This window comes from Aspergillus fischeri, genomic scaffold (assembly GCF_000149645.3).
Source record: "Aspergillus fischeri NRRL 181 1099437636264 genomic scaffold, whole genome shotgun sequence".
NCBI lineage: Eukaryota > Fungi > Ascomycota > Eurotiomycetes > Eurotiales > Aspergillaceae > Aspergillus > Aspergillus fischeri.
In genome coordinates, this window is record NW_001509762.1 from 3353644 (window position 1) to 3377031 (window position 23388).

The following is a 23388-nucleotide window of genomic DNA, read 5'->3' on the forward strand; positions in this document are numbered from 1 at the left end:
AGACCATAGAGGGAAATCACCGTCGAAACATCCCCATCACACTCCTCTGCCCACCAGGCGCCAAATCCATCGCAAACGGCCCCTCCGAAAGCCTCTTCCCCGCCTTGATACTCTCCAGCGCCCTGCACACTCATTAGCCCTGCGCCTGGATCCAAGGAAAGAAACCCGAAGGGAAAATACCTACCACTCAACACCAACAACCTTAACCCCCCTCCACCCACCCCTAGAAATCTCCCTCTGCAACTTCCCCGCCGCGAGTCCTCCCCCCGCTCCGGAATGACCAGCAGGCCCACCATTCGGCTTGCCGATGATAACATGCGTGACGGTCTTCCTGGACAGGGAGATGGCGATCTCCGCGCCGTGCGAGACGAGTAAAGATTTGAGTCTGTGGTCTGAGATATGGGGCATTGTGGAGCCGTTGATGTAGATGCTTGTTCCTTTGAGGATCTTCCTCCCCCCGTCTTTGTCTTTGTCTTTGTCTTCGACTTGGGGTTTATTCTCTGGTTTGGTTGCGAGTTCGGGGGATGTTTGACAGAGTATTTCCCTCTCCGTCTCCTTCTCCGTCTCCGTCTTCGCTTTCTTGCATTTACCTGCGTCATCTTCATCGATCGTAGAGGCAGAGGTAGAAGCACGCTTCTTGCTCCCCCCCATCATCGTCCGGATATCCCTGCATCCGAGCTGGTTGCGGGTAGCCTCTGCAGCCGAGAGCCATTTCCATTCGCCTTCCTCCCGTCCAGTTCTACTTTCGCTGTTGGTTTGGGTAGTGGGAGGGCCCGTGTCGCCCGCGCAGTCTCCCGACGACGAGGCAAACTGAATCGCAAGCTTTGCTTGCCGGGTTTCGCGCCAGCTGGTGGTGTTCGAGTAGGGGTTCTCGGCGCGCTGGTGGCCTGTTGAGGCGGAGTTCCATGTGTCGAAGATCGTGTGGTTTGTTGGTGTTGGTGGCATTTTCTATTCCCAGATAAGTGTTATAAGGTGTAATGTTGTAGTGAGGTAGGATAAAAAAGTCAAGAGGGGCAGTGAGTGAACCTTGGTTCAGATGTTGATGTTTTTCTGCTTTGGGTTAGTCACCCTGAGATTCCAACTACAATGTAGCACAGAGTAACAAGGGATATCTACGCAAACTGCACTGCTGATAACCCATCAATTTTGTCCTATCCCTACATGCGACGAATGGAGAGTGGACCATATAAGTGAAAAGAAACAAAGACTCATCCAAGGAAATTCGTGTCATCATGGTCGTCAATACGCAGTATATCCTTTCAGAAAACAACCGCACATTCCACAATATGACCCAAAGGCACCATAACGCTGATCATCCGGAGTATGAAATCAATGCAGAGGCCGTCGATGGCCCACGCTGCAACCATTAATGACCCAACAGAGGCAAGAAGCCTCGCAACATGGAAAAAATGGGGAGAAAAAAAGAAAAACGCAAGGTCTACTGAAGACCGCACAGGCTTTCATCCCACGCGCCGGTGGATGAGGGACCCGTCCCCTTTCTAACCTTCTTTACCCTGAACAACCAGATAAACGAATGCAAAGTCGGAAGCCAAATCGGCTATTACTCGAGTTGTCTTCGGTCTATGGCATATCATCGACGACGAGGCATGGCACCTCCGGCTTTCATCGGCTGTAGTCCTAGCAGCACTCCGCCAACCGGTCCGCCAACGGTCGTTTCATTGGTCCGTCGGCGCTTGCTTTCGTAATCTCCCTGGCTGTCCGGCCGGCCCATGTCGTCGTCTTCCCGTCCCCGCTTGCCAGATCCCAACGATCCACCCAGCGAGTATGTCGGCGCCGAGTTGGAAGCCACAGTGTAGTTGTCTGAGCCAGCTCCGTTCGATGACCCGCGGGTGTCGCTGACAATGTTATACAGACTACTGGCAGCGGTTGGTCGAGGAGACGCGTAGCCCGACGCCCATTGCGGAGGAGGCCCACCACCTGTGCGTGGGGTCATACGTCCAGACCCGTTCTGCTGCGGGGAGCCGGTGATGTCGTTTGTCAGCTGCGAGTGCTCGCCCGCGAGACTACCAACCGAGGTGTTGGTGGTATAGGTATAGGAACTCCGAGGGGCGCCGTAGCCCGTATGGTCGTGCGGCACGTAGTCCGACTCGTGCTCAGGGCCAGACTCGCCCGCGCCAGTAGCAACGTGTCCATTGCTCTGTGAGTACCGGTCCGCAGGCTTGACATCAGAAGTTTCAGTCTCCGACTGTCCTCCCGGGGCCCGTCCCGCCGGTGGTGCCATCTCATTCTTGATGTAAGAATGAGGCGGCATCGTCTGACCATACTGTGACAGAGAATGCTGTGGAGCATAGTGCGGGTGCGACGAAGGAGCAGTCGAGTAGTATGGTTTCGAAGTGTCATACCCCGATTGGCTCTGATACGATTGCATGCCTTGCAAGTTGTTGCCGGGAGGCGTCGTCGCTGGAGTCGTGGGCATCGACCGCGTGTTGCTCAAAGTGGTATCGATTGACAATGGCTGAGTGTTTGGTACTCCAGAGTTCATGCCTTGGTTATTCCAGTCATACGAGCTACTCTGGTTTGACAAGCCCATGAGACTCGAGGCGCTGGCGGGTGGAGTGGGAAACGTATGTGCTCGGTCCAGCGGAGGACGAGCACCAGGCTGCGATGACATCGTAGGCGGCTGAGGCATTTGGGAAGGAATGGAGGTCTGCATGGAGTGATGGTGGTGCAGAGCTGGCGGCTGAGAGGCTTGGGGGGTTCGCGCGGACGGTGGGCCCTCCAACCGCCGTTGTTGCGATTCCTGCACGACCATATTCGTCCGAGTCTGGTTTGTCGGATGGTAAAGCAAACCACCGATATTGTGCACGAACAAGGGGTAGAGCAGATCAGTGATCTTTTCCTTGTTGGCGAACTCCAAAGCGCGCTCAAAAGGGATCCTGCATTTGTTAGCGTTACCCTTGACCATAATATCATAAATAAGACATACCACACTCCCTTCAGGTGCATAGGGCCAATCTTCACAACATGGCGGACCTTCTCGCTCTTGAGGATACCGTCCCGACGACCTCTAGTCATACCAGCCACGTTGAGAAGCTTCGTACCGTTGATCATGTGGTTGTCTATTCATTGTTAATAATCTTGACCGGCCGTCGTGACGATTCAGATGCTTACCTTCTCTGCGCGCAACACAGACTCCCTTAGCTTCTACCTGATAACAGAGGCTCCCTTCATCCTCCCACAAGGTGGCAGTGACTCGCGGCTTGGCACCCGGGGGCGCCAACTGTCCAGTGGTATCATAGACGAACCCTTGCATCGGCGTTCCTGTGGTGTTGCCATAACCCGGCGCTGTTACGGTGTGGCTGTTGACTGCTAGAGGAAGTTAGTACACGAAAGCATAGCAAGTAAAAAGGCCCAGAAGCTTACCGGGCAAAGGCAGCAACTGAGCAGGAACCTGGCTGCTCATCGATGTTGATGGCGGGGGTGGCGCGGCCTGGGACGAGGCAACACCGCTGGGATAGGCATATTGCGAGTAAGAGCTGGCAGGACCGTAGGTCGAGGCTGGCTGCAGGACAGGCGGTTGTTGGTGATATTGCGGATAGTGGGCCATCGCTCCTGCCGTCGCCGCTTGAGAAGCGTACGGCTGCGCAGATGAGAGATGCGACGAGTGGACGTCCATGTAAGGTTGCGTTTGGTTCATGCTGCCCAGAGGGGTCGGATTCGGGTAATAGCTGTCGCTCACCTGATTCTGCGCAACCGTGTAATCCTGCGAGGCGGAAGATTCCAGGGAGAGACGGCCGTGTCCACCAGCCACAAGGTCAACAGACGGCGGAGTTCTGGCCTCGCTGATGGTCGGTGCGGTGCCGGACGATAGGCTTGTCCGAGCGCTTGAGCTGGTCGAACCCGGAGCCGACTCTTCGTAGCTAGCCCTGTAGGACTGGCCCGAGACGATCGGCTGCGAGGCCGTGGGAAGACTGAGCGCCGGAAGTTTGTCACCAGACAACAAAGGTCGTTCCGCTGCGTGGTGGTTGTACCAAGGGATATCAACAGGACCTCTTGTGTGGACCTGGGAGATCGACGGTAGCTCCAGCTTTTCGGTTTGATGGGTAACGGGTTGAAAGTGTAGTGGCAAAGGAGCACTAGGAACGTCGAACTATGAGCGTCCGGCGTGCCGTATGAGATTTTTGCTTCCTGCGTGTATATTTCCGTTGTTTTGTTGTAGAGATCACGGATATCAGGTGTGATGTCCGCGTCAGAAAGACCGTTTTCGTAAGAAACAAATGAAAAAGTCGATTCTCACGAAGGCTTCGTGAAATTCAAAAATGCGTGCGGTGCAGGCAATGCAATAATCAATCGTGGAAGGTCGTCGAACGTCGTAAGCGTGAAATGTTTCAAGACCGTCGCTGGACAGAGGAAATCGCTATGCAGTGTGTACTGACAGAAATCTACATCCACAAACTTTTCTTCGACAAGAGGTGTGTAGTTTTTTGGGATCGACACGAACAAGACAGCACGGAGGGGGAAGCGAGACGAAAAACGGATCGCAGATTGGTCAACAAAACTCGCTCAACCAGATCAGTAGCAGGCAATCATGGGTCTCATTCAAATCGTAAATATAGGGATGTGAGGGGCGACGCGAAGTTCCAGCATCTAACGTCGAAACACTGCTTCTTATAAACCCACAATGTTGTATGCCGAGTCGGATATACGGTGTCTATCAGGAGGGGAAGTTCGCGATAGCTCGTTGCAGGTCAGAGATACCGCTCGACGGATCGACAGTGGAGTCAGAGCAGTCTAACGATAATCGCAGAAGTAGAGTAAGCAAAGCATTCAGGTCATTAACATGGTCATGCAGAAAAAGAAGATGTCAAGCATGGAAGCATGGAAGCAGAGTGGTTGAGATGAGAAGACCAAGACGGGATCCTGTAGGTATGTATAGGAGCCATCAAACGGAAGGGATGGTACGGTGACGACGCGGCAAAGGGAGACTGGCGCAGGATAAAATCAAATTAAGAAAAAGGGAAAAAGCAAAAATGAAAAATGAAAATGAGAAGACCCTGTATTTCCGGCGGCAAATATAAGAGGAAAAGAGGGAAAATCGAAGGACAAACTCTCAGACGGTCCAGATTGGGAAGATCAAACCAGAATGGAAGTGGAAGACGAGGCTCGAAGGCGGTGGGAGGCAAAGAATGATTGATTTGCATTTGCACATAGGACATAGGACCCATAGAAAGAAGAGGTCAGGCAGACGGGGAGATCATGTACGGAAAAGTGGAGGCTGGGGGAGTGATAGTTCCAGTCTTGGTACGTAGAAATAATAGGTAAAGGTAATAATGGAGAGAGGGTGTAGACTGGTACTGGTAGTACAGCAAACGCAGGATAAGACTGGACTAGACCTTTTGAGGCTAAGCCTAATAGGTCGCAGCAGCTGTGAGACAGGTCGGTTGGAGTGCGGAAAAAAAGTGGAAGAGAAGGGTTGGTTAGGAAAGAAAAAGGAAGGGAAAAAATAAATAATAAAAGGGAAAAAAAAGAAAGAAAATAATAGAGGTGATTGTAGGGCTATGCGTACCAACTTTTCGCTCTCAGTCTCTCTTTTTTCTTTTTTTCTTCCCTTTTGGTCTAGGTTATTATTCTCTTGTCTTGCCTTGGAGCTTCAATGTCCTAGGGTAGGTAATATTGTTTGCATGCGTGGTGTATAGAATGTATGCATGCATGTACGGTACGAGCTGGGCAGGGAACCTTAGATCAGAGGTAAGCTAACACCCATAGAACGAGAATCATCAACCATGAATAAATCAATCAATGGATGGGCCGAGCGGAGGGGAAGGTTGGTAGCGAGGTTTATTGTGTAAACTTGGGTTGGGGAGGGGAAGAAAGGGCGAAGAGAGGGGGCGGCAGCCGCTGAGCTTCCGCGTTTTAGTGGGAGGCTGGCGGTCTTCTAGCCAAAAGAGGCTTGGGAGGAAATAGGTCGGAAGGGGAAGAAGAAAACAGAGAGGAAGAAGCTGCGAGGTAAAATAGAGGGGAACGAAGACAGGGTGGATCAATCTCAGACAAGGGGATCAGGACGAAGAAGGTTATTCTGGGTGTGCAATAGAACTATAGAAGAAGTCCATAGGCAATAATGACAATGACAGCCTTCGAATATCGAACCGAAGGATTCTAGGGGTAGCCAGTCCAGCCGGCACAGGAACCTTCAGTCTAGCTTTGGATACCCGTTCACGCACCAAGCAATGGCGGAGACTGGTTGTAATCCGATGTATCCTTCGATCGAAAGAAGGGTCACTGAGGAATAAACTCAACTTTCCAGCCGAGTCAAACCACAGGAGACAGGAAATAACAACAGCAAGGCAGGAGGTCGGTGACAGTACAATCAATGGACGCAAATAAGAGAATAGTAGGCATCGCAGTAAAGTAGCAGGAACAGAAACGTCAACATACCAAGAACACGTGTGTAATGACAAGATGATTCTATCGCAGACAGACAGTAGGCTGGACAAGACTGCTGCTGCACGGGAAGGTAAGAGTAAGGTAGCTGCAAGGCAACTTTGGGTGTTGCAAAATGTTTCTCTACACTTTCTGCTGATGCGACGCTTCCGTTCGTTTATCTAAGGACCCCCGACCGGGTATGGATCCTTGATCCTTCGGTGCTGGAGAAGCAGAGCAGAGACAGGGCGGGCACTTGTGGATCACTCGACGGTCCGTCAACAAACTACCGCTTAGTTGGCCTGGTTCTTGGACAATGATAAATCAGAAAAATCCATCTAATCAGTGGTAATAAAAAAAATAAAAATAAAAAAAAAGTCAAGAAAAATTGCTAAGGAGTTAGTCCGGAAGGGGTTACGAAGATTAAGTGAGATAATGAGACAGAAATTGAAAAAAAAAAAAAAAAAGTCGTGATATAAAGACAATAATTTAGCAATCAAAGGAAATGGGGATAATAGCAAATACCAGGCAGGACCAAAAAGAAAAAAGGGAAAAAAGAGTTGTAATAAATAACAATAATAAAGAAGATGTGGATCGGCTAAGAGTCGACGATGGGAATAGGATCTTCTGGGTAGAAGACCGTGCGTCTTTTTTGGCAGAAGGGCCGATACACCGTGGGAACGGGATCTGCTGGTTCTTCTCCGCCTCTTGGTACTGGTAGGCTTGATCCTTCTCTTACCTTGCTGTGGCAGGCTTCAGAGTCTAGAATGACAGAACCCCAAGCCCAATGCTGGGTGTCAAGCTCAGACAGACAGGCAGAGAAATACAACCACAGAGAGAGAGAAGAATGATCCTCACTCGCAGAACCGCCACGAAGCAAGGACCACCGCCGGCCGGATAAGCTAAACACGTCTCCAGAAAGCAACGACCGTTTGGGTTAAAGAGGATGATGATCTTTGCTGAAGCGCTCTCTTGCGGACTCGGCTACAGCGATTGGCCCGAGAGGGAGGGAGGATAAATTTGGTACATCAAAACAGCAGGTGGCAGTGAGGTTTGCAGGAAAATAGATGGTAATAATGAGCACAGCAAATTAAAAGAAAAATGGACAAAAAGATATAAATAAAAATAAAGCTAAAATACCTGTTTCAAGAGCTGGCTTGAGTTATGGAAGGCTGCCGAAGACGGTGATGATGATTGTTCAAGGAAATGAACAACGTCTGTTTCTGCAGGGTCGGGCAACGATTAAAACAACTCACGCACTGCAAATCAGCCCCGGGATCAATTCTTGGATTCAAGAGGAATGAGCTGTTGAGGGGCGGATAATATAATAATTTAAAACACCATGTCGTTACTTCAGCTTCATAAACATCAGGGATTATCCATGTACGTAACTTCCGACGGGGGTCAGTTAAGCTAACAGAAAAATTTCAAATCATAAGTATATTGACCTGTATCTATTCCTCTTGTCCGCCAAATTACCTAGTAGGTAATGATTGAGGATAGCAATTTGAAATCAATACTGCACAGGCTATCCGCTATCCCCAGAGCAAAGTGTTGGGATCGATCGTGTTACTGTAAGTAATTCGATCGTCCTGCAATGCTAGGATGATGCTGGATCGTTCTTGGCGGACGATCCGTGGTCCAATCCAAATCCTGAGCGAAATTATTCATTCCTTTTCATTTCTTTTTTTAATCATATATCTTTCTTTGAAGATTTTCGTCGCTCGGGATTGAAATGTCAAGACCTTCTGACAAATCGTTGACAGAACATTAAGCCATGATCCTTGGACCTGTTGTATTGCAGTCCTTGACTTTGAGAGAAGACATTTGCTTTCTTACGAATACTCCAGACTTCAAATCAGCCAGATGAACCATGGTTACTTTATTGACAGGATGTCTCAATGTTGCAGATGTCTTCGCCACGAGAGCATCAGGCCCCACCCAAGCAACACCACCGATCAGTAATTCGTCAACTAAGAGGGAATTCGCTACCATTACGAAGTAATAAAGATAAAGAACCATGCAACTGTAATAACTGCAATGCGCTGATCGAGATGAAAGCTTGACGCAAGCAGTCCTGGCGCCAAGTGGTGCTGTCGGAATGAGCTAAAGCTCGATAGTCAACGCAAGAAAGATTAGACGGGTTGCAAGTTGCAACTAGTACTCCTAACTACTGTACGATCATGTCGAACCTCGATAGTGAGAGATGCAAATAAGACAGCTGCAAGATTTCCGCAAGTCTAAACGGCGGTGGATCATAGAAGATAGCACCAAACTACGGTCATGTATGATGTAGAGAAGCAAGAAGCGTTCGGTACAGACCCAACGATCCACGAACCTCACGTCAATGCTCCACCGGCTCATACGCATTCATCTTTACGATGATAACACCCGCGGAACACCGAGGACATCAATTTGATTTTCCAGAGCGACTTTCACCTCTGTCAGCATCGCTTTGGCACTTGCAAACCCACATTGCACGGAATGCCCGATTTCAATACGAGGCTTACGAGCTGTTTACAAGGGGCTCCACGAGCGGACTAGAGAACGCCAACGATGAGTAGCTTCCGGCCAAGTGGATCCGTCTCGGGGCTAGAGGAACCCATTGGCCATGGCGTCATCCACAATCCTGCTAGCCAGTCCACTAACGATCTAGGTATCTATTCGTGTGGGCGACAGTGTGTATCAGAGGAATTAGGCTTCGGGTCGATCTGGAGGGCGTTAGGGTGCGGACTGCGGGCCCGCCAGATACAAACCTAAAGAAAGAAAGAATGGAAGAAGGAAGGTAATGGAAGCGAGACAGCTTGATTACTAGTTAGCAAAGACAATTGGATTGTGATTTCTGACACAATGATTAAAAAGAAAAGAGCTGTGATTATCGAGTCTTGAGTGTTGAGGTTGGGTAAGATGGTCAAACTCGAATCCTCCAACATTCCAGACCCATTCTTCAGTCTCCACTGTTTTCTGACAAGAGTACTTTGTACGGAGTAGTCGATACTAGTTTAGTGAATGTATCAAACATGAGGCAATTAAGAGGAGCCCTTTTCAAAACCAAAACAGAAAAAGAAAAGAGAAATATGTCAGCAAGTGAAAAAGGACCATGTTGCACAAGAGGCTGCAAGAGAAGAAGAAGCCAGCCAGGATGAGCGAGATGACAGGGATCGGTACAGATAGCAGGGATGGAACCACTGGTCGAGAAAGCACCACGAAAGCCGGCGGTGGCGCGCGAGGACAGTCGATCCAAGTCCATAATTTCATGCTATCATGGGAGTAGGTATCTGTCAACCTCGCTGAAGAGAGGCCCGTGTCAGGCTTGCCTGTTCGATCATCATCAGTGACCTACAGTGCACTGTTCAGCTAAGTACTGGTGTATGGTTTAGCAAGTGACCAGGAATTACCGTAGATTATTCCAAAGTAAATCTCGAATTTCAACATAATCGGATCCGATCATATCAATCTCCAGCAATAGTCGAGTGAGAATCGACGCATGAATCAACTAGTTCCCTCATTGGAAGATTCTACGGATACCGCGTCTGTTTTCCAGAATGCTGAGCGTCGTTCGATGTATCAGAACCTACAAAGTCGGTCAAGGGCACCCAGCCCAACCCCATGACACGTCCACGATCCAGCCCAAAGTCTCCATCGACTTCCTGACTTCTGTCAAATTAAATGTTCGTAGTAATTCTCCGCGTGAGATAGCGTTTTCAACCGACCCTTTACGGAGTCAATATCGGTCAGGATTCTTGAACAGGAAAATACGATTTATGCCGCTATTCCATAGTAAGTATTCTGTTGCCTACTACCTTGGGGAGTCTGAGTAGCAAATTCCAAATCCATTGAGAGTCAACTGAATCAATACTACGGAGTATCGAGTTTCACATCCTTTGGCCTCTCTGTCTACACCGTCCTGTTGCAATAGTGCCTAGAGCAGGTTCTCTATCCTTCGTCAGCCTACGGGGCTAAGAAGCTCGGGTTCGTTCTCGCCCCGTCGCCGCCACAATATTCAGTGGAAATTGTACCATATGATAGTAATCTTGCTATCTTCAACAAGCGCAAGGGCGATATTGCGGTAAGCACAACGACTAAGCGAAGCATCAGTCAAGGCCTCACCGCTTCTTAAGATATACTTCTGGTCGACGTCAAGCAAAGTCAGTTGGACAGGTCCTCTCATTCCAGCTGTCCCATGCTCGGCTGACAGGAGGGAAAAGGAAGATTGATAGGCCAAGACGACTCTTCTTGGAGCAACTCTCAACCCCTTGCCTGAGGTGGGGCGATGAACAAGCTAGTACCAAAATGGCTAGGTCAATACGGCCTACATACGGATACCGACTTGTGCGTAATGACAAAGTGTGACAGTGATCGTGATTGATCCTCCAGGCTCAGGTCAGACTCTGAGACTCTGACCCCACCACAGTTCTGTGACGCATTGAATCAACCCCGCTCTTCTAATCAGCTTCATCCTTACTCATCCGTCCAGTCAAAACTATAGACACGGTGATGTGAAGGAAATGTCTGATTGTATAGAATCAACCGGATCCGGGTTTACCATTTCGCCGCCAGCATTCTGGCGTCTTCCCTTAAAGCTCTGGGTGCCACTCATATGGTACCATAGCATAACTCCATACATGAGCCTATTCAGCTGGTAATGAACACCTGGTAGAGGAAATCATTACTACTGAGCGATGTAGCACCTAAACAGGCTAGCCATTCTACGCATGCTGCTTCAGAAAGATACTACCAAAGCAGGATCGGAAGGAATCCGCGGACGATTTTTGTTGGTCACGAAAAGAGAAGTCGTCCGTATGCCGACCTGATGGATTCTTCAGGTTCTGCTTGTCTCAAGACAAGGAATCAGCTCATATCTAGCATCCAGCAATGCTTATGCACTCGACACAAGGAACCGTGCCGGTTCGATGCATGTCGAATCTATGTGCATAAGTCTCGTTCACTTAATATATGTCAACGATGACATATGCTTCCAGTGTGCCTGCAGGTCCTTTTCTTCTCTGGGTTGAGCCATTATAGACTACAACTTCTCTTAGATCCCACTGCAAATTATATTGTCTTCGACATGACAAATAATTCAGAAGGAGAGTAGCACCATGACTATTGTGATGAAGATGTGATGATCTACCGTGGCGATAGCAGACATGCTGCGGACGACGGCCCGACTCCCGCAGCCGCAGTACATACAGCAGATCCCTGTGGGGTGCTGTAGCTCCTATTCCTATCCATACCACAAGTCCGAGGTCCATAGTAGTGAATAATGGTCTCTGTGAGTCCGTCGTATGATCCATTTGCTTGGGGCCCGCTGCAATCTCCTGAAATAAAGAAACCTTGGAACTGCGTAGGGACAGAACCAATCATAGGTTGATGGAAAAGAGCATAGGCGCCTGCGGAGTTTTCTCATCCATGAGGTAGTTCCATTGTCTGGAGTCAGGGCTTAGGAGCTCGGGCCTGTCCAATCCTGACCCCGCTCACTAACTTCATTAGCCAAACTAGCTGGATGCTTTAGGTTCCGCAGCGCAACCATGGATAAAAGCCAGCCTCAACCGCCTGGATCTTCAGACGGTCAGGGCTCTAGTCATAAGTCTAGTAGTGGCTCTAGTCCGCCGGCCAGCTGTCAAGGACCAATGTCATCCAGTTATCCGCCACAGCGCTAGGACGGAATCCGCAAATGCGGTGACAATCAGGTAAGACCAATGCGGATTTCGGCGCTCAGGATCCTGGTTGCAGCTGTGATGTTTGCAACCCTGCAAATTACAATCTAATTAGTGGCCAATCAAAAGTGTGTTGGACTAGTGCTCCATGCTATGACCTGGACAATACGGAACTTATTCATGGACTGGTCTGAACTAGTCAATTTCCTAGTTTCCTTGTCACCTATCTCCTCCGGACTCCGTAGTTCTTTTGGCACAGACAAGGAGCGGGTTAAATCGGCACACTCAATTGTCCGGAACATGACTAAAGGTACCAGGTACCTTTACTCATGAGTGAGGAACACCTCTGAGCAGCACCTTTGGCCAATCATAATGTCAATCAGAGTCACGCTCACAATTTCATTTTACATTATCAATACCACTAATTGCAGCAATGGGGAATAATGATCGCCCAAACCAAACTGCCCGAGTACTCACAGTAGCGACGGCTGTACCTTGCAGCTGCCGTGCACTCCAACCTCCGTAGCTAACCTAACGACCTGACAACCTATCCAAGACCAAATCCGGATCCAAACTGAATGAACGCCAGTACCCAAATGCTGCAGCGAAGCTAGCAAAGCCAACGGGTGGCCTAGAAGCGAAGGTTTCGGATTAGCTCGCAGACAGCAGTTCTTGGCCCGCAATGTGCGTCCTGCAGGAATTTACCTCGGATTTAGTACTCCGTGTCTACCTGCACTCTGTATCGGCAGGTACAGTGCAGAAAGGAATAGCTGTATCTAGATACTTTGTGGTACTGGAAGTTTACAACTTGTATCTACCTTTGCAAGGATACCTACCTTCAGATCTATTATTCTCGCGCAGTCTTTGTATGGACTCTCCAGGCATACACGAATAGACCTTCTCCACGTTACACCTGACGATCGTTTATGACCGGTGTGACATGGTAGGGATTGGATATGAGGTAGGTAGCCTGCTAAGAGTCCTGCTTGCAGTATCGGAATTTCTCTCGCCCAATCACAGTAGCCAGCAGATCTAGTCTAGCGCGCAAGGCAAAACTACAGAAAGTTGCCTTGTCTCCGTACAGATACAGTCAGCATCTTGAAACTGGTCCTGTGCAACCCTACGGAGTATATGCTGTGCTACGCTGTATCTTCTAGAATTCAGCCTGGATGGAACGGAATGGAGTCGAATCGCCACTCGCCAGCCTATCTGCCTCATGGCACGTTCCGAGATGATCGCATCGCCTCGAGTTTGCAATCTTCACGAGAATGAAGTGTAACCTGCCCAGCAGGGATGCCCTGCAATCGCTCCGAGAATACCATTACTCCACCGGACATTTCACTACCCTGTGATATCAGCAACGCTCGAGTCAGCCATGTCATATACTCCGCCCCTGGCCGAAACGCCGACGAACCAATAATCTACTTGCTGATCCAAATCCTGACGGCGCGAAGATAGATATTGCCCCCGACAGGATCCGCAGTCTTGATAAGTTGATGATGCATGGGGGTTAGTGTATCAGCGCCAACGGTCATGGTCAGTTTCGGCTTGGCCTTCAGCTTCGCTCTGGCGCTTGCTGTGACAGCCTAGTCTACGGAGTACGGAGTACAGCCTACAGCAGGGCTAAGCATCGAGGACCACGGGATTATCATAGTAACTGGCGATTATACATGATGTGCATTGCAGGTAATTAACCTTACATTGCATCCCGCTCGCTGCATTTTGCGGATGCAGAGGCAGATATCAAGTCAATAGATCAGAAGGATCTCACTCTTGAGCGACGAAAAATATATTCCTAGAAAGGTACTTGGATGATCCCATTTTATCTCCTCGTAGTGCCGTACAGTACCCACGTACTGAATGTGAATAAGATCCGACATCTCCATCCTGGCAGGATGGATCGCTAGATCATCGTCGGCGTGTAACCAAGCCAAATCCCTGTTTGATTTGACTTGAGTTTTGGGAGGTAAATCCCTACAAGTCCATACAGACAAGGAGATAAATTCTGTGCGACACGCCTTCAACAGCTGACCAGGTAGGTACCTACTGTTGATGACGTTGACCAATCGACAGAGTTGAAGACATAGCATGGTAGTCTATCATCACGGACCTCCTCTCCTCTCCTTGGACTCGGAGGGATTTCCCCTTCAGATCATTATCCTCGTCAACAGACACCACCAACAACAACAATCTGGCCAGGCTCCAAGTTCTTAGGTAGTTCTCTACTCCGTACTCGGCAAGAAATAGAGGGGCAAGGTGGTGAAAAATTGACGAATGCGATTGGTGGAAGTGAGAGCTCATCCTGGGGCTGCACATGTTGAGGGGCGTCAAGAGGCGGATCGACTGGCTGTGGGAGCGACCACGTAGTCGACGAGGGGACACGGTCACCCGTGATGCAGCGAACCGTGAGCCTCGAGTGGTTACTGTTATCTATGCCATTTATTAGATAGAAGGTCTAATAATAAATATGAGAATGACAATGACAATGGCAATGACAATGGCAACGAAGACTAGCTGAATCAAGGAAAAGAGCAACTAACTGAACCTACCACCGTCGCCAACTGGCCATGGTCACCACGTAACAACACCTCCGGAGATAATTTGGATCAAATTACTCCGTATCGTAGCGAGATAATCAATGATCGATTCATGGCTTGACCGCCGATACCCCCTTTGTCCTCGCCATGCCCCTTGCTTGATGGCGTGGCGCTGTCTCTGTACTGCTAGAGCCCAGAGTACTCCGTACAGTACACGGTAGATACAGGACGTGCATACATTACCAGTATCTAGTGGAGCAGGGTCTGGTCTGCCAGGTCTGGCCGCCATCCACTCTTACCTTAGCCTGGCAAAGTTGTACTGGCAAATGACGGGATCCAAGTTTCAGCTGCAACGACCCGTTGGTGCATATGCGAGTGTTGAGGGAGGAGACCAGGGTGGGTGGATGGGGTTGTGGTTGTGGATGTGGATGTTGGACCGATCCACGTCCATTCCACCCATCCCATCCCCGCTTGCCAGATCATCACTTTTGATTATTACCTTGGTTTGTTGACTTGAAGGTGCACGGGTCAGATGTTGTCTCGACTATCGAACTATCCATGAATAAATTGAAATTATGATACTATCAAATAGGAAATTCAGTACGCAGGGCTCCACATGACTTGGTGTCATCACACTCGTGATCTCCAATGCAGAGCTGCGGTCACCTCTCATCAGTAGTCAGTCTGTTCATGCTCTGACAGTGACAGGCATGATCTACTTGCTTCATACACACTTACACAGTAGCCAAAGCGATAGTCATTCTGTCAGAAGTATGGCTATCGTGCATGACGTAGTCATGGTGTCTGTAAGCATCTGTACTACCTCGGATACTGTGCCCAGCACAGCCAGTATGTACTATGTACTATGTACCCCCCTTGATTGTCTAGATGACTCGCAAGTCCAGAATAACCAGGTATACACGTGTATCTGCATACAGAAAGAACGAAGACTTCAAGACATCAGGATCATGTCAGATATCCACCCCAGGAATGTAAATCGTTTCCTTGCTCATCCACCTCCAGCCAGCCACTACTATCAACAGTCGACTGACCGCAACCTCGTCCTCACCGTCTTTTCCATGGCATTGTCAATAGTGAAATCTACTGCGTTCGATAAACCGCGAGACCGAGTGTCTTTCTGGTTGTACTCGATCTCACACAATTTGTGCACAGTGCACAGTGCACCGTACGCTGACGCTGCACAAGTTCTTATGCCTTTATGCAAAGCGATGTAGTCAACCTTATTTTGATGCCGCGTTGATGTCGAGTACTGTAGGATGTAGAGTATACAGCAGATGTACCTGTTGAGTTGTGATCTTAGATGTGAACAGATCAAGGAGGGCGTGCATTTCTTATAGTGCAGAGTACTGTACATCAGATAAAGACAGGGATGGACTTGATCAACTTGTACACTGCATAGATGCGAATGGACGTATATGTGAGTTTATTCGGACTTCAAATTTGTAAATATATTTTGGAACTGACATCTGAGCAGTGGATGTATATCTGATCATATAAGCCATGAAGCGCGAGCCATTCAGACAGAGAGATATATATATATATGTCAAATGTAAAGTGTTGTTACGGACAGTCAGGATCTGATGTCACTTGGGTATATATCAATAAACAGATAACGAGCATCTAACGACATGCTCAACTAGGCATCCACCGGCTTCTGCCTCTCCCGAAGCACCCTCTTCCTCTGCAGCTGTTTAGCATACTTAACACCAAAGCCATGTCTATACACCTCCCGCACCGACTCCAGCGGCATATTATGCACCTCCGCATAACAGAAGATGACAAACACCCATCCGACAAAGCAAATCCCAGCATAGAACCCAAACGCCCCGCTCGGCGTCATGGCCTTCATCATTGACAGAAACGTCGACGAGATGATAATGTTGCATCCCCAGCAGGTCACCGTGTTCATCATCGTGCCGAGCGCGCGCACTTCCAGCGGGAGGAACTCTGTGCCAACCCATGCGATTGGGGCAACGCCGGCGGCGAAGAAGGCTACGTAGATGATGATGGTCACGAGGAGGAGGATGCTGGCCCAGCTCATTTGTTGCGTTTGGATGACGGTGAGGTCGTGGTTGACGGGGATCCAGTGGAAGGCGATGGCGGCAACTACTAGAGAGAGGGACTGTGCGAGCGTTAGCCTCAAGATTATCATCTTGGCCGTGGGAGGACTTACCATTCCGAGAACGGTGATCAAGAGGACCACGCGTCTGCCAAAACGGTCGATGGACGCAAAATTGGCGAAGCCAAACAGAAAGTTCGTCGCGCCGACCACCATCGACACGGCGGTGGGTTTGTTGAAGCCCACCATGGAGAAGAGCGTGGCGGAATAGTACATGAGCGTGTTGAACCCGCCCAGCTGGGATATAGCCATGACCATGCAGGCCGTAACGAGAGCGCGCACGTTCTCGCGCACCGTGAAGAGCTGTTTCATCTGCCACCACAGGCTCCTCTCCAAGACAGACACCGCCGCTTCTTCGATGGAATGCTGGATCAACCGGGCTTTTGCATCGACTTGCTGATCGGTGGCTTGCGGGAAGATCCTTTTCAACACTTGCCGTGCCTCTTCGCCACGGCTATGCGAAATCAATTGGCGAGGAGTCTCGGGACACCATGGCATTGCGGCGCCCAGCATCAGGGCTGGAATCGCCCCAATACCGACCATGTACCTCCAGCCATGGGCTACATCCGTAAACGCAGCTCCGAGTGCGTACGACACAAACTGGCCAAATGCCACACAGAGATTGTCAAAGACGATCAACCGGCCGCGGAATCGAGCAGGTGCCATCTCGCCGATATACAGCGGGATGATCATGGCGGCGTTGCCGACACCAAACCCGACGATCAGCCGTCCAACCGTCATCTGGGCGATGGAGTACGCAGCGGCTTGGACTACGGTGCCCACGACGAAGAGCGCACAGCCCACATAGATGCCGAGCTTGCGTCCGTACTTGTCAGAGGTCAGACCGGCTAACACTGCGCCTATCAGCGCGCCTCCGGACGTGATGGAAGTGATCAGTTCTTGCTCGCTAGAGGAGAGCTTTTTGCCTAGGTCTGTTCCCAAGCTGACCAGTACTGCCGAGATGACGCCAGTATCGTACCCTACGTGCATTAATTATTGATCCATGGCGTATTCGGGTGGATACTAACCGAACAGGAATCCTCCCATGGACACAGTACAGGCGATTAACCAGACAGTCATTCCCGGGTCGGTCATCTCAATTGAGTCGTCTAGATTATCGTCGCCTAGATGTTCTTGATGGACGGCTTCCGCTTTGCCATCCAGTGACAGCTTCGTTGAGTCGGCGTCAGAATCCATGGCACCAATTGATCTTATCTATGTCTCTTTACTGGTACTGGTATAGAGCTGGATGATATTGAGGAGTCAATACAACTCCGTGTTGCTGCACAGTGAGATCAAGCATTTTATATCAGATGCATACAACCCCTCACACCAAACCTTGTCAACAACCTAGCACACTTGAGAATGAACAGATGCATGATGCCAAACGACTCTACGCAACATGATACACGGGGGCCCCAGGATTCCCCGCACTGATTCCCCAGACGCCATACTTCAGTGCATTCGTCAGCGGATATCGGCTATCGACATCAGATACCGGAGTGGCTTGCGGGATTGAGTTCTTTTCATGGAAGCAAAAGCCGATCCTAGCTTGTTACTGCTAGCAGTGGCAACTCTTTCGCAGGGTAAATGGACCCTATTCTGATCGACCGCGTGGGGAGTTGCTTGTTGCTTATTCCTTGGTTGCGCCAAAGTATATCGTGGTGGCAGTCCGAAGAGGAAATATTCCCCGTAAATGCATGTACAGCAACTGAGGAACTGAGGAAGAGAACGATCTCATGTTGATGACATGGCAACGTTTGGGCTTGCATGTCACAGTTCACAGCCCACCATCTTTGGTTCCGAATCGAAGGCCTTCTGCTGTCTTCTAAGGTATAAGAGCTTCTGGCTCTCTACTGCCATGTCCTGAATCGAACTTCCAACAACTAGACTCTATACTTCTTGAGCACAGTCACAATGTGGTCGCTTTTCACAATTGCCCCGTATGCATGCATACTGGGCCTCCTCCTCTTTGTCTATTTCATTGCCTATCCATTTGCGGAGTACATCCGGGATCCTAAAGGTGAGTAAACCTGTGGTGGTCTTATTCTTGGGACAAGGCTGAATAGTTAGGCCTCCGGAGATATCCCAACTTCCACCCCTTCTCAGGCATGTCTGCCATTCCTTTCATGGTGCTCGCATCTCGAGGCTTCCGTTCCATGGAGCTCATGAAACTACACCGGAAACATCCCGTCCTCCGCACCGGACCGAACTCGCTGTCGTACGGCGACGTCCGCGCCATCAAGGACATCTACGGGCATAACACCAAGTGTATCAAGGATCCGTCGTACATTGTCACGGCAGGTACACACTACCATCTCGCCGACGTGGTCGATAAGCCCGACCACGCGCGCAAGCGCAAAGTGCTTTCCTCGGCGTATGCCCTCAAGAATCTGGAGACGTGGGAGTACAAAGTCAGCGACAAGCTCGAGCGGCTGATCGCACACTTTGACCGGGTCTGCACGAAGCCTCCCTCGCCAGCTGTGGCGGAGGGCAAGGCGGCGCCCGATCCGGCGGATCTGACGGTCGACTTTCGCGCCTGGACCAACTACTTTACTCTCGACGCCATCGCCGACATTGGTCTCTCAGAGAAGCTGGGCTTCCTGGACAGCGGCAGCGACGTGTGCACGGCCGAGAGGAAAGACGGGACGACGTATGAGGTCCACCTCCGCGAGGCGCTGTATCCGACCGCGCGCAAGCAGTCGCTGATTCTGTGGAACTACGAATGGTACCCCGTGCTCAACAAGCTAGTAAACATCATCCCGTTCTTCGGGCGGATGCAACGCTCGTCAGACAACTGGGACAACATCGTGTGGCGGCGCGCATCCCAACGCCTCCGCCGCTACGAGGCCGGCGAGAAACTGGACGATTTCTTCCAGGCGCTCATGGAGGACAAGAACGGACACCCGAACAACCTGGAATGGGGCGAGATCGTCGCCGAGGTCAACATCATGATGAACGCCGGCAGCGTAACGACCGCCATCGCCATCGCCAACGTCATGTACCAGCTGCTCAAGAACCCGTGCTGTCTGGTCAAGCTCCGCGAAGAAGTCGACGCTGTCCTGGACGATGACGAAATCATCGCCCCCTACGACAAAGTCAAGCACCTCCCCTACCTCCGCGCCTGCCTCGACGAATCCCTCCGCATCTTCCCGCCCACCTCGCACGGCCTCCCGCGCCAGACCCCGCCCGAAGGCATGGAGATCCTGGGCCAGTGGGTGCCAGGCAACACCTCGGTGAGCATCTCGGCGCTGGTCGCCCACCGCGATGAGTCGGTCTTCCCGCAGGCGGACCGGTACATCCCCGAGCGGTGGCTGGGCGAAGAAGGCAAGGCGCTGCAGCCGTACTTTGTGGCCTTCTCTGCGGGCGCTCGGTCCTGCATCGGGCGGAATATCTCTTACCTGGAGCAGACCAAGGCAATTGCCTCGTTGGTGCATCGGTATGAGTTTGCCCTGCCTCATCCTGGGTGGGAGTTGAAGCGGTTGGAGACGATGAATTTGATTTTGGGAGATATGCCTGTGAAGGTGTGGAGGAGGCAACGGGACATGATATAGCATGAATCCATAATCCATTGCAATACATCCTCCATAGCATGACCTTCATAGGTGGCTTCGTAGATACTGTGCATGCAGAAATAGAATCGTTCATAGTCCCTGCACTAGTCCGAAAAGGGATAATTGATAATTCCCACACATTCCTTCCTCAGTCGACTCTCAATCAACCATCCTCATCCACTTCCTTCATCAAATTACCTTCAGAAAAATGGGCTACCATCCAATCGAACTTCGCATCCAAGTCCTCGGCCTCTCTGCCTTCGGCGTCGACTCGAAAGCCATAGCAGCAGGGCTGGACATCCCCGTCCGCAGCGTCCAGAGGATCATCCACCGCGCCAAAGAGCGGGGATTCGATCCCGCAACGAACCCGCGCGTCAAGATGGAGTACGTAGCAGATGCGGAGAGATCTGGACGGCCGAAAAAGGGGAGTAAGGTAATGGCAGCGGAGTCGCAGGCTGGTTCTACATCTGGATCTGGGTCTGCTGTTGAGGCCGAGTCGGAAGCTGGGGACGGGAAGTCGATGCCTGAGGCTCAGGCCTGAGACAAGAAGGGGAGTTTTCCCCGCGGGGAATGTTTCCGTTTGGGGATTGGGGATTGACTGTGTCCAGACAGTACAGAACTTCTGCTTCTGATGCTGTCAACCTTACGCGACATCTTCTCACTGTCGGGGATGCAGACGCGGATTCCTGCCCTGTTGGTTTATTGTCTGTGCCACGATGCAACGCCGGTCAAAGACCGATATTGGGTGTTGGCTCGAGAGATAAGATTGTGAGGGAAAGTTACCCCATGCTGTCGCAATGGCTATGTCTTCATGCTGGTGTCCATATATCTGGGCTTCCTCCTGACTGTCTTCCAGTAATGACAATTGACAAGTGACTGTCTACGTTCATTATGTCGCTTTTCTCTCAGTGGAGCTCTCACCCCGAGATTCTTCGGGATCTCTTCAAAGTAACCAGCCCTGCAAGTGTCGCCGACTGTGCTGCTTTGACTGTCGTCAGCATCATAGCGTGTACCTATGTCTCCCGAGGCATGCTCTGGGACCGGCCCGATCCTTATCTCCATCTTGTGTACGAACGGCCGCAATTGAAGAATGGCGGCGCGGCTGGCTCCAATGCCAATAAGCAGATCCGCAACATTGCTCAGAAAATGGACGAAACGGGCAAGAATGTCGTGGTCTTTTGGGGCTCCCAGTCCGGCACTGCCGAAGGTTTTGCGCACCGGCTGGCCCGCGAGGTCTCGCTGCGGTTCGGTCAGGAGGCCATGACAGCTGACTTGTCCGATTATGATCCGGACTCTGTCAGTATGATTCCAGACTCCAAACTGGCGATCTTCATTCTCTCGACCTACGGTGAGGGTGATCCTAGCGACAACACCGCCGAGTTCTGGGATTGTATTCACAAGACCCAGAACGTCTCCCTGTCCAACCTCCGCTACGCTGCTTTCGGCTTGGGCAACAGCAACTACAAGTTCTACAATCGCGTCGTTGACGTCGTCGTGGAAGCTCTGGATCGGTTTGGGGCTAAGTCGTTGATGCCCGTCGGCAAGGCGAACGATGCTGAAGGCACAACACAAGAGGATTTCATGAGTTGGAAGGAGGATCTGTTTGCCACGTTCAAACAGCAGCTGGGTTTTCAGGAAGCCGAGGTCAAGTATATGCCGACACTGTCCGTCCAGGAAGACGAGTCGCTTGAGCCCATCGACCTTCACCATGGAGAACCGGACATCCGCCGCGACTCGTTCAGATCCGCTGCTCAATGCTCTCCCGTACGGGCAGTCGACATCAGCAGCTCAAGGGAACTCTTCGCTTCCTCCGATAGCCACTGTCTTCACATCGAACTAGATCTCAGCAGTCAACCCGAGTTCACATACAAAACCGGTGATCATCTGGCCGTCTGGCCGGGCAATCCAGATGCCGAAGTGGACATCCTCGTCAACGCCCTGGGGCTTCCTCCGTCTCGCCACGAAGTACCCATCAGCATCACATCGCTCGACCCAGCAACTAAAGTGAGAGTCCCCACTCCCACGACCCCCATTGCCCTCTTCCGCTACTATCTGGAGATCTGTGCCCCTGTCAACCGCGACACTCTCCTCGGACTCGCCCAGTTCTCCCCCACGCCAGCAGCCAAGGACTTCCTTCTCCAGCTCGGGCAGGACAAGACCGCCTACGCCAGCTTCCTCAACCACACCCACCTCACCCTTGGTCGGCTTCTGCAGCTCGCCTGCCCCGATACCCCGTGGACAACCCTCCCACTCTCCTATCTCATCGAGACGCTCACCCCAATCCAACCCCGCTACTACTCCATCTCCTCCAGCAGTGTCCTCGCCCCACGCAAACCATCCATCACCGTCCTCGTCTCCTGCGCCCCGCTCCCAGCGAACCCAACCCAATCCATTTACGGCCTAACATCCAACTACCTCCTCGCCCTCTCCGCATCCCTCGCCTCGTCCGCCCACCCCACCGGCCTCACCTACCCGCTCGCCGGTCCCAACGCCAGCCTGACTGGCGGCAAAATCCACGCCCACCTCCGCCGCAGCCGCTTCAAACTCCCGCTCATGAGTAAATGCCCGCTTGTCATGGTCGCAGCCGGCACGGGGCTGGCCCCCTTCCGCGCCTTCATCGCCGAGCGCCGCCAGCTGAGCCTCATCGGCAAAGAAACCGGCGAGATGATCCTTTTTTTCGGGTGCCGGGCCCCGACGCAGGATTTCATCTACAAGGAGGAACTGGAGGAGATGCAGGCAGCTCTTGGCGATAAGCTCCGCGTCATCACTGCGTTCTCGCGGGAAGTCCGCAGCCAGAAAGTCTACGTTCAGGATCGGATCGCGGAGCATGCCGCCGAGGTGATCCGGCTGATCGACGAGGGCGCGAACGTGTACATCTGCGGCCGGGCGGGGATGGCCCGCGAGGTGGAAAAGACAGTTGGGGAGGCGATGCGAGCGGCCAGGAGGTGGAGCGAGACCGAACTAAACGAGTGGAGTAAGGCAATCAAGAGGAAGAATAAGTGGCAGGAGGATGTATGGGGATAGTTTTTCTGTCATAGTTGCGTGCCGTCTAGAAAATTTTTGTCCTATTGATATTTTACAAAGAACTTTTATTTCTACCCTAGCCAGCCAGCTTG

General features: G+C 51.2%; 6 protein-coding genes across 6 annotated transcripts; 3 read left to right on the top strand and 3 right to left on the bottom strand.

Moving 5' to 3' along the window:
- Positions 1-16: 16 nt before the first annotated feature.
- On the bottom strand, positions 17-945 carry NFIA_083580 (uncharacterized protein; the record flags this gene model as incomplete). Its single annotated transcript, XM_001260302.1, has 2 exons — positions 17-122; positions 185-945. The coding sequence occupies 2 exons, from the start codon at positions 943-945 to the stop codon at positions 17-19; spliced, it is 867 nt and encodes a 288-aa protein (XP_001260303.1).
- Positions 946-1591: 646 nt separating this feature from the next.
- Positions 1592-5186, bottom strand: NFIA_083590 (KilA-N domain-containing protein; the record flags this gene model as incomplete). Its single annotated transcript, XM_001260303.1, has 5 exons — positions 1592-2897; positions 2948-3080; positions 3133-3327; positions 3385-4111; positions 5070-5186. The coding sequence occupies 5 exons, from the start codon at positions 5184-5186 to the stop codon at positions 1592-1594; spliced, it is 2478 nt and encodes an 825-aa protein (XP_001260304.1).
- Positions 5187-16235: 11049 nt separating this feature from the next.
- On the bottom strand, positions 16236-17915 carry NFIA_083600 (myo-inositol transporter; the record flags this gene model as incomplete). Its single annotated transcript, XM_001260304.1, has 3 exons — positions 16236-16721; positions 16773-17698; positions 17747-17915. The coding sequence occupies 3 exons, from the start codon at positions 17913-17915 to the stop codon at positions 16236-16238; spliced, it is 1581 nt and encodes a 526-aa protein (XP_001260305.1).
- A 720-nt stretch (positions 17916-18635) lies between these two features.
- Positions 18636-20272, top strand: NFIA_083610 (cytochrome P450; the record flags this gene model as incomplete). Its single annotated transcript, XM_001260305.1, has 2 exons — positions 18636-18741; positions 18792-20272. 2 exons carry the CDS (start codon positions 18636-18638, stop codon positions 20270-20272), a joined length of 1587 nt encoding a protein of 528 aa, XP_001260306.1.
- A 208-nt stretch (positions 20273-20480) lies between these two features.
- NFIA_083620 (uncharacterized protein) lies at positions 20481-20813 on the top strand (the record flags this gene model as incomplete). Its single annotated transcript, XM_001260306.1, has 1 exon — positions 20481-20813. One exon carries the CDS (start codon positions 20481-20483, stop codon positions 20811-20813), a length of 333 nt encoding a protein of 110 aa, XP_001260307.1.
- A 350-nt stretch (positions 20814-21163) lies between these two features.
- Positions 21164-23296, top strand: NFIA_083630 (NADPH--cytochrome P450 reductase; the record flags this gene model as incomplete). The annotated part of the gene is made up of 1 exon (XM_001260307.1): positions 21164-23296. The coding sequence occupies one exon, from the start codon at positions 21164-21166 to the stop codon at positions 23294-23296; it is 2133 nt and encodes a 710-aa protein (XP_001260308.1).
- Positions 23297-23388: the final 92 nt, after the last annotated feature.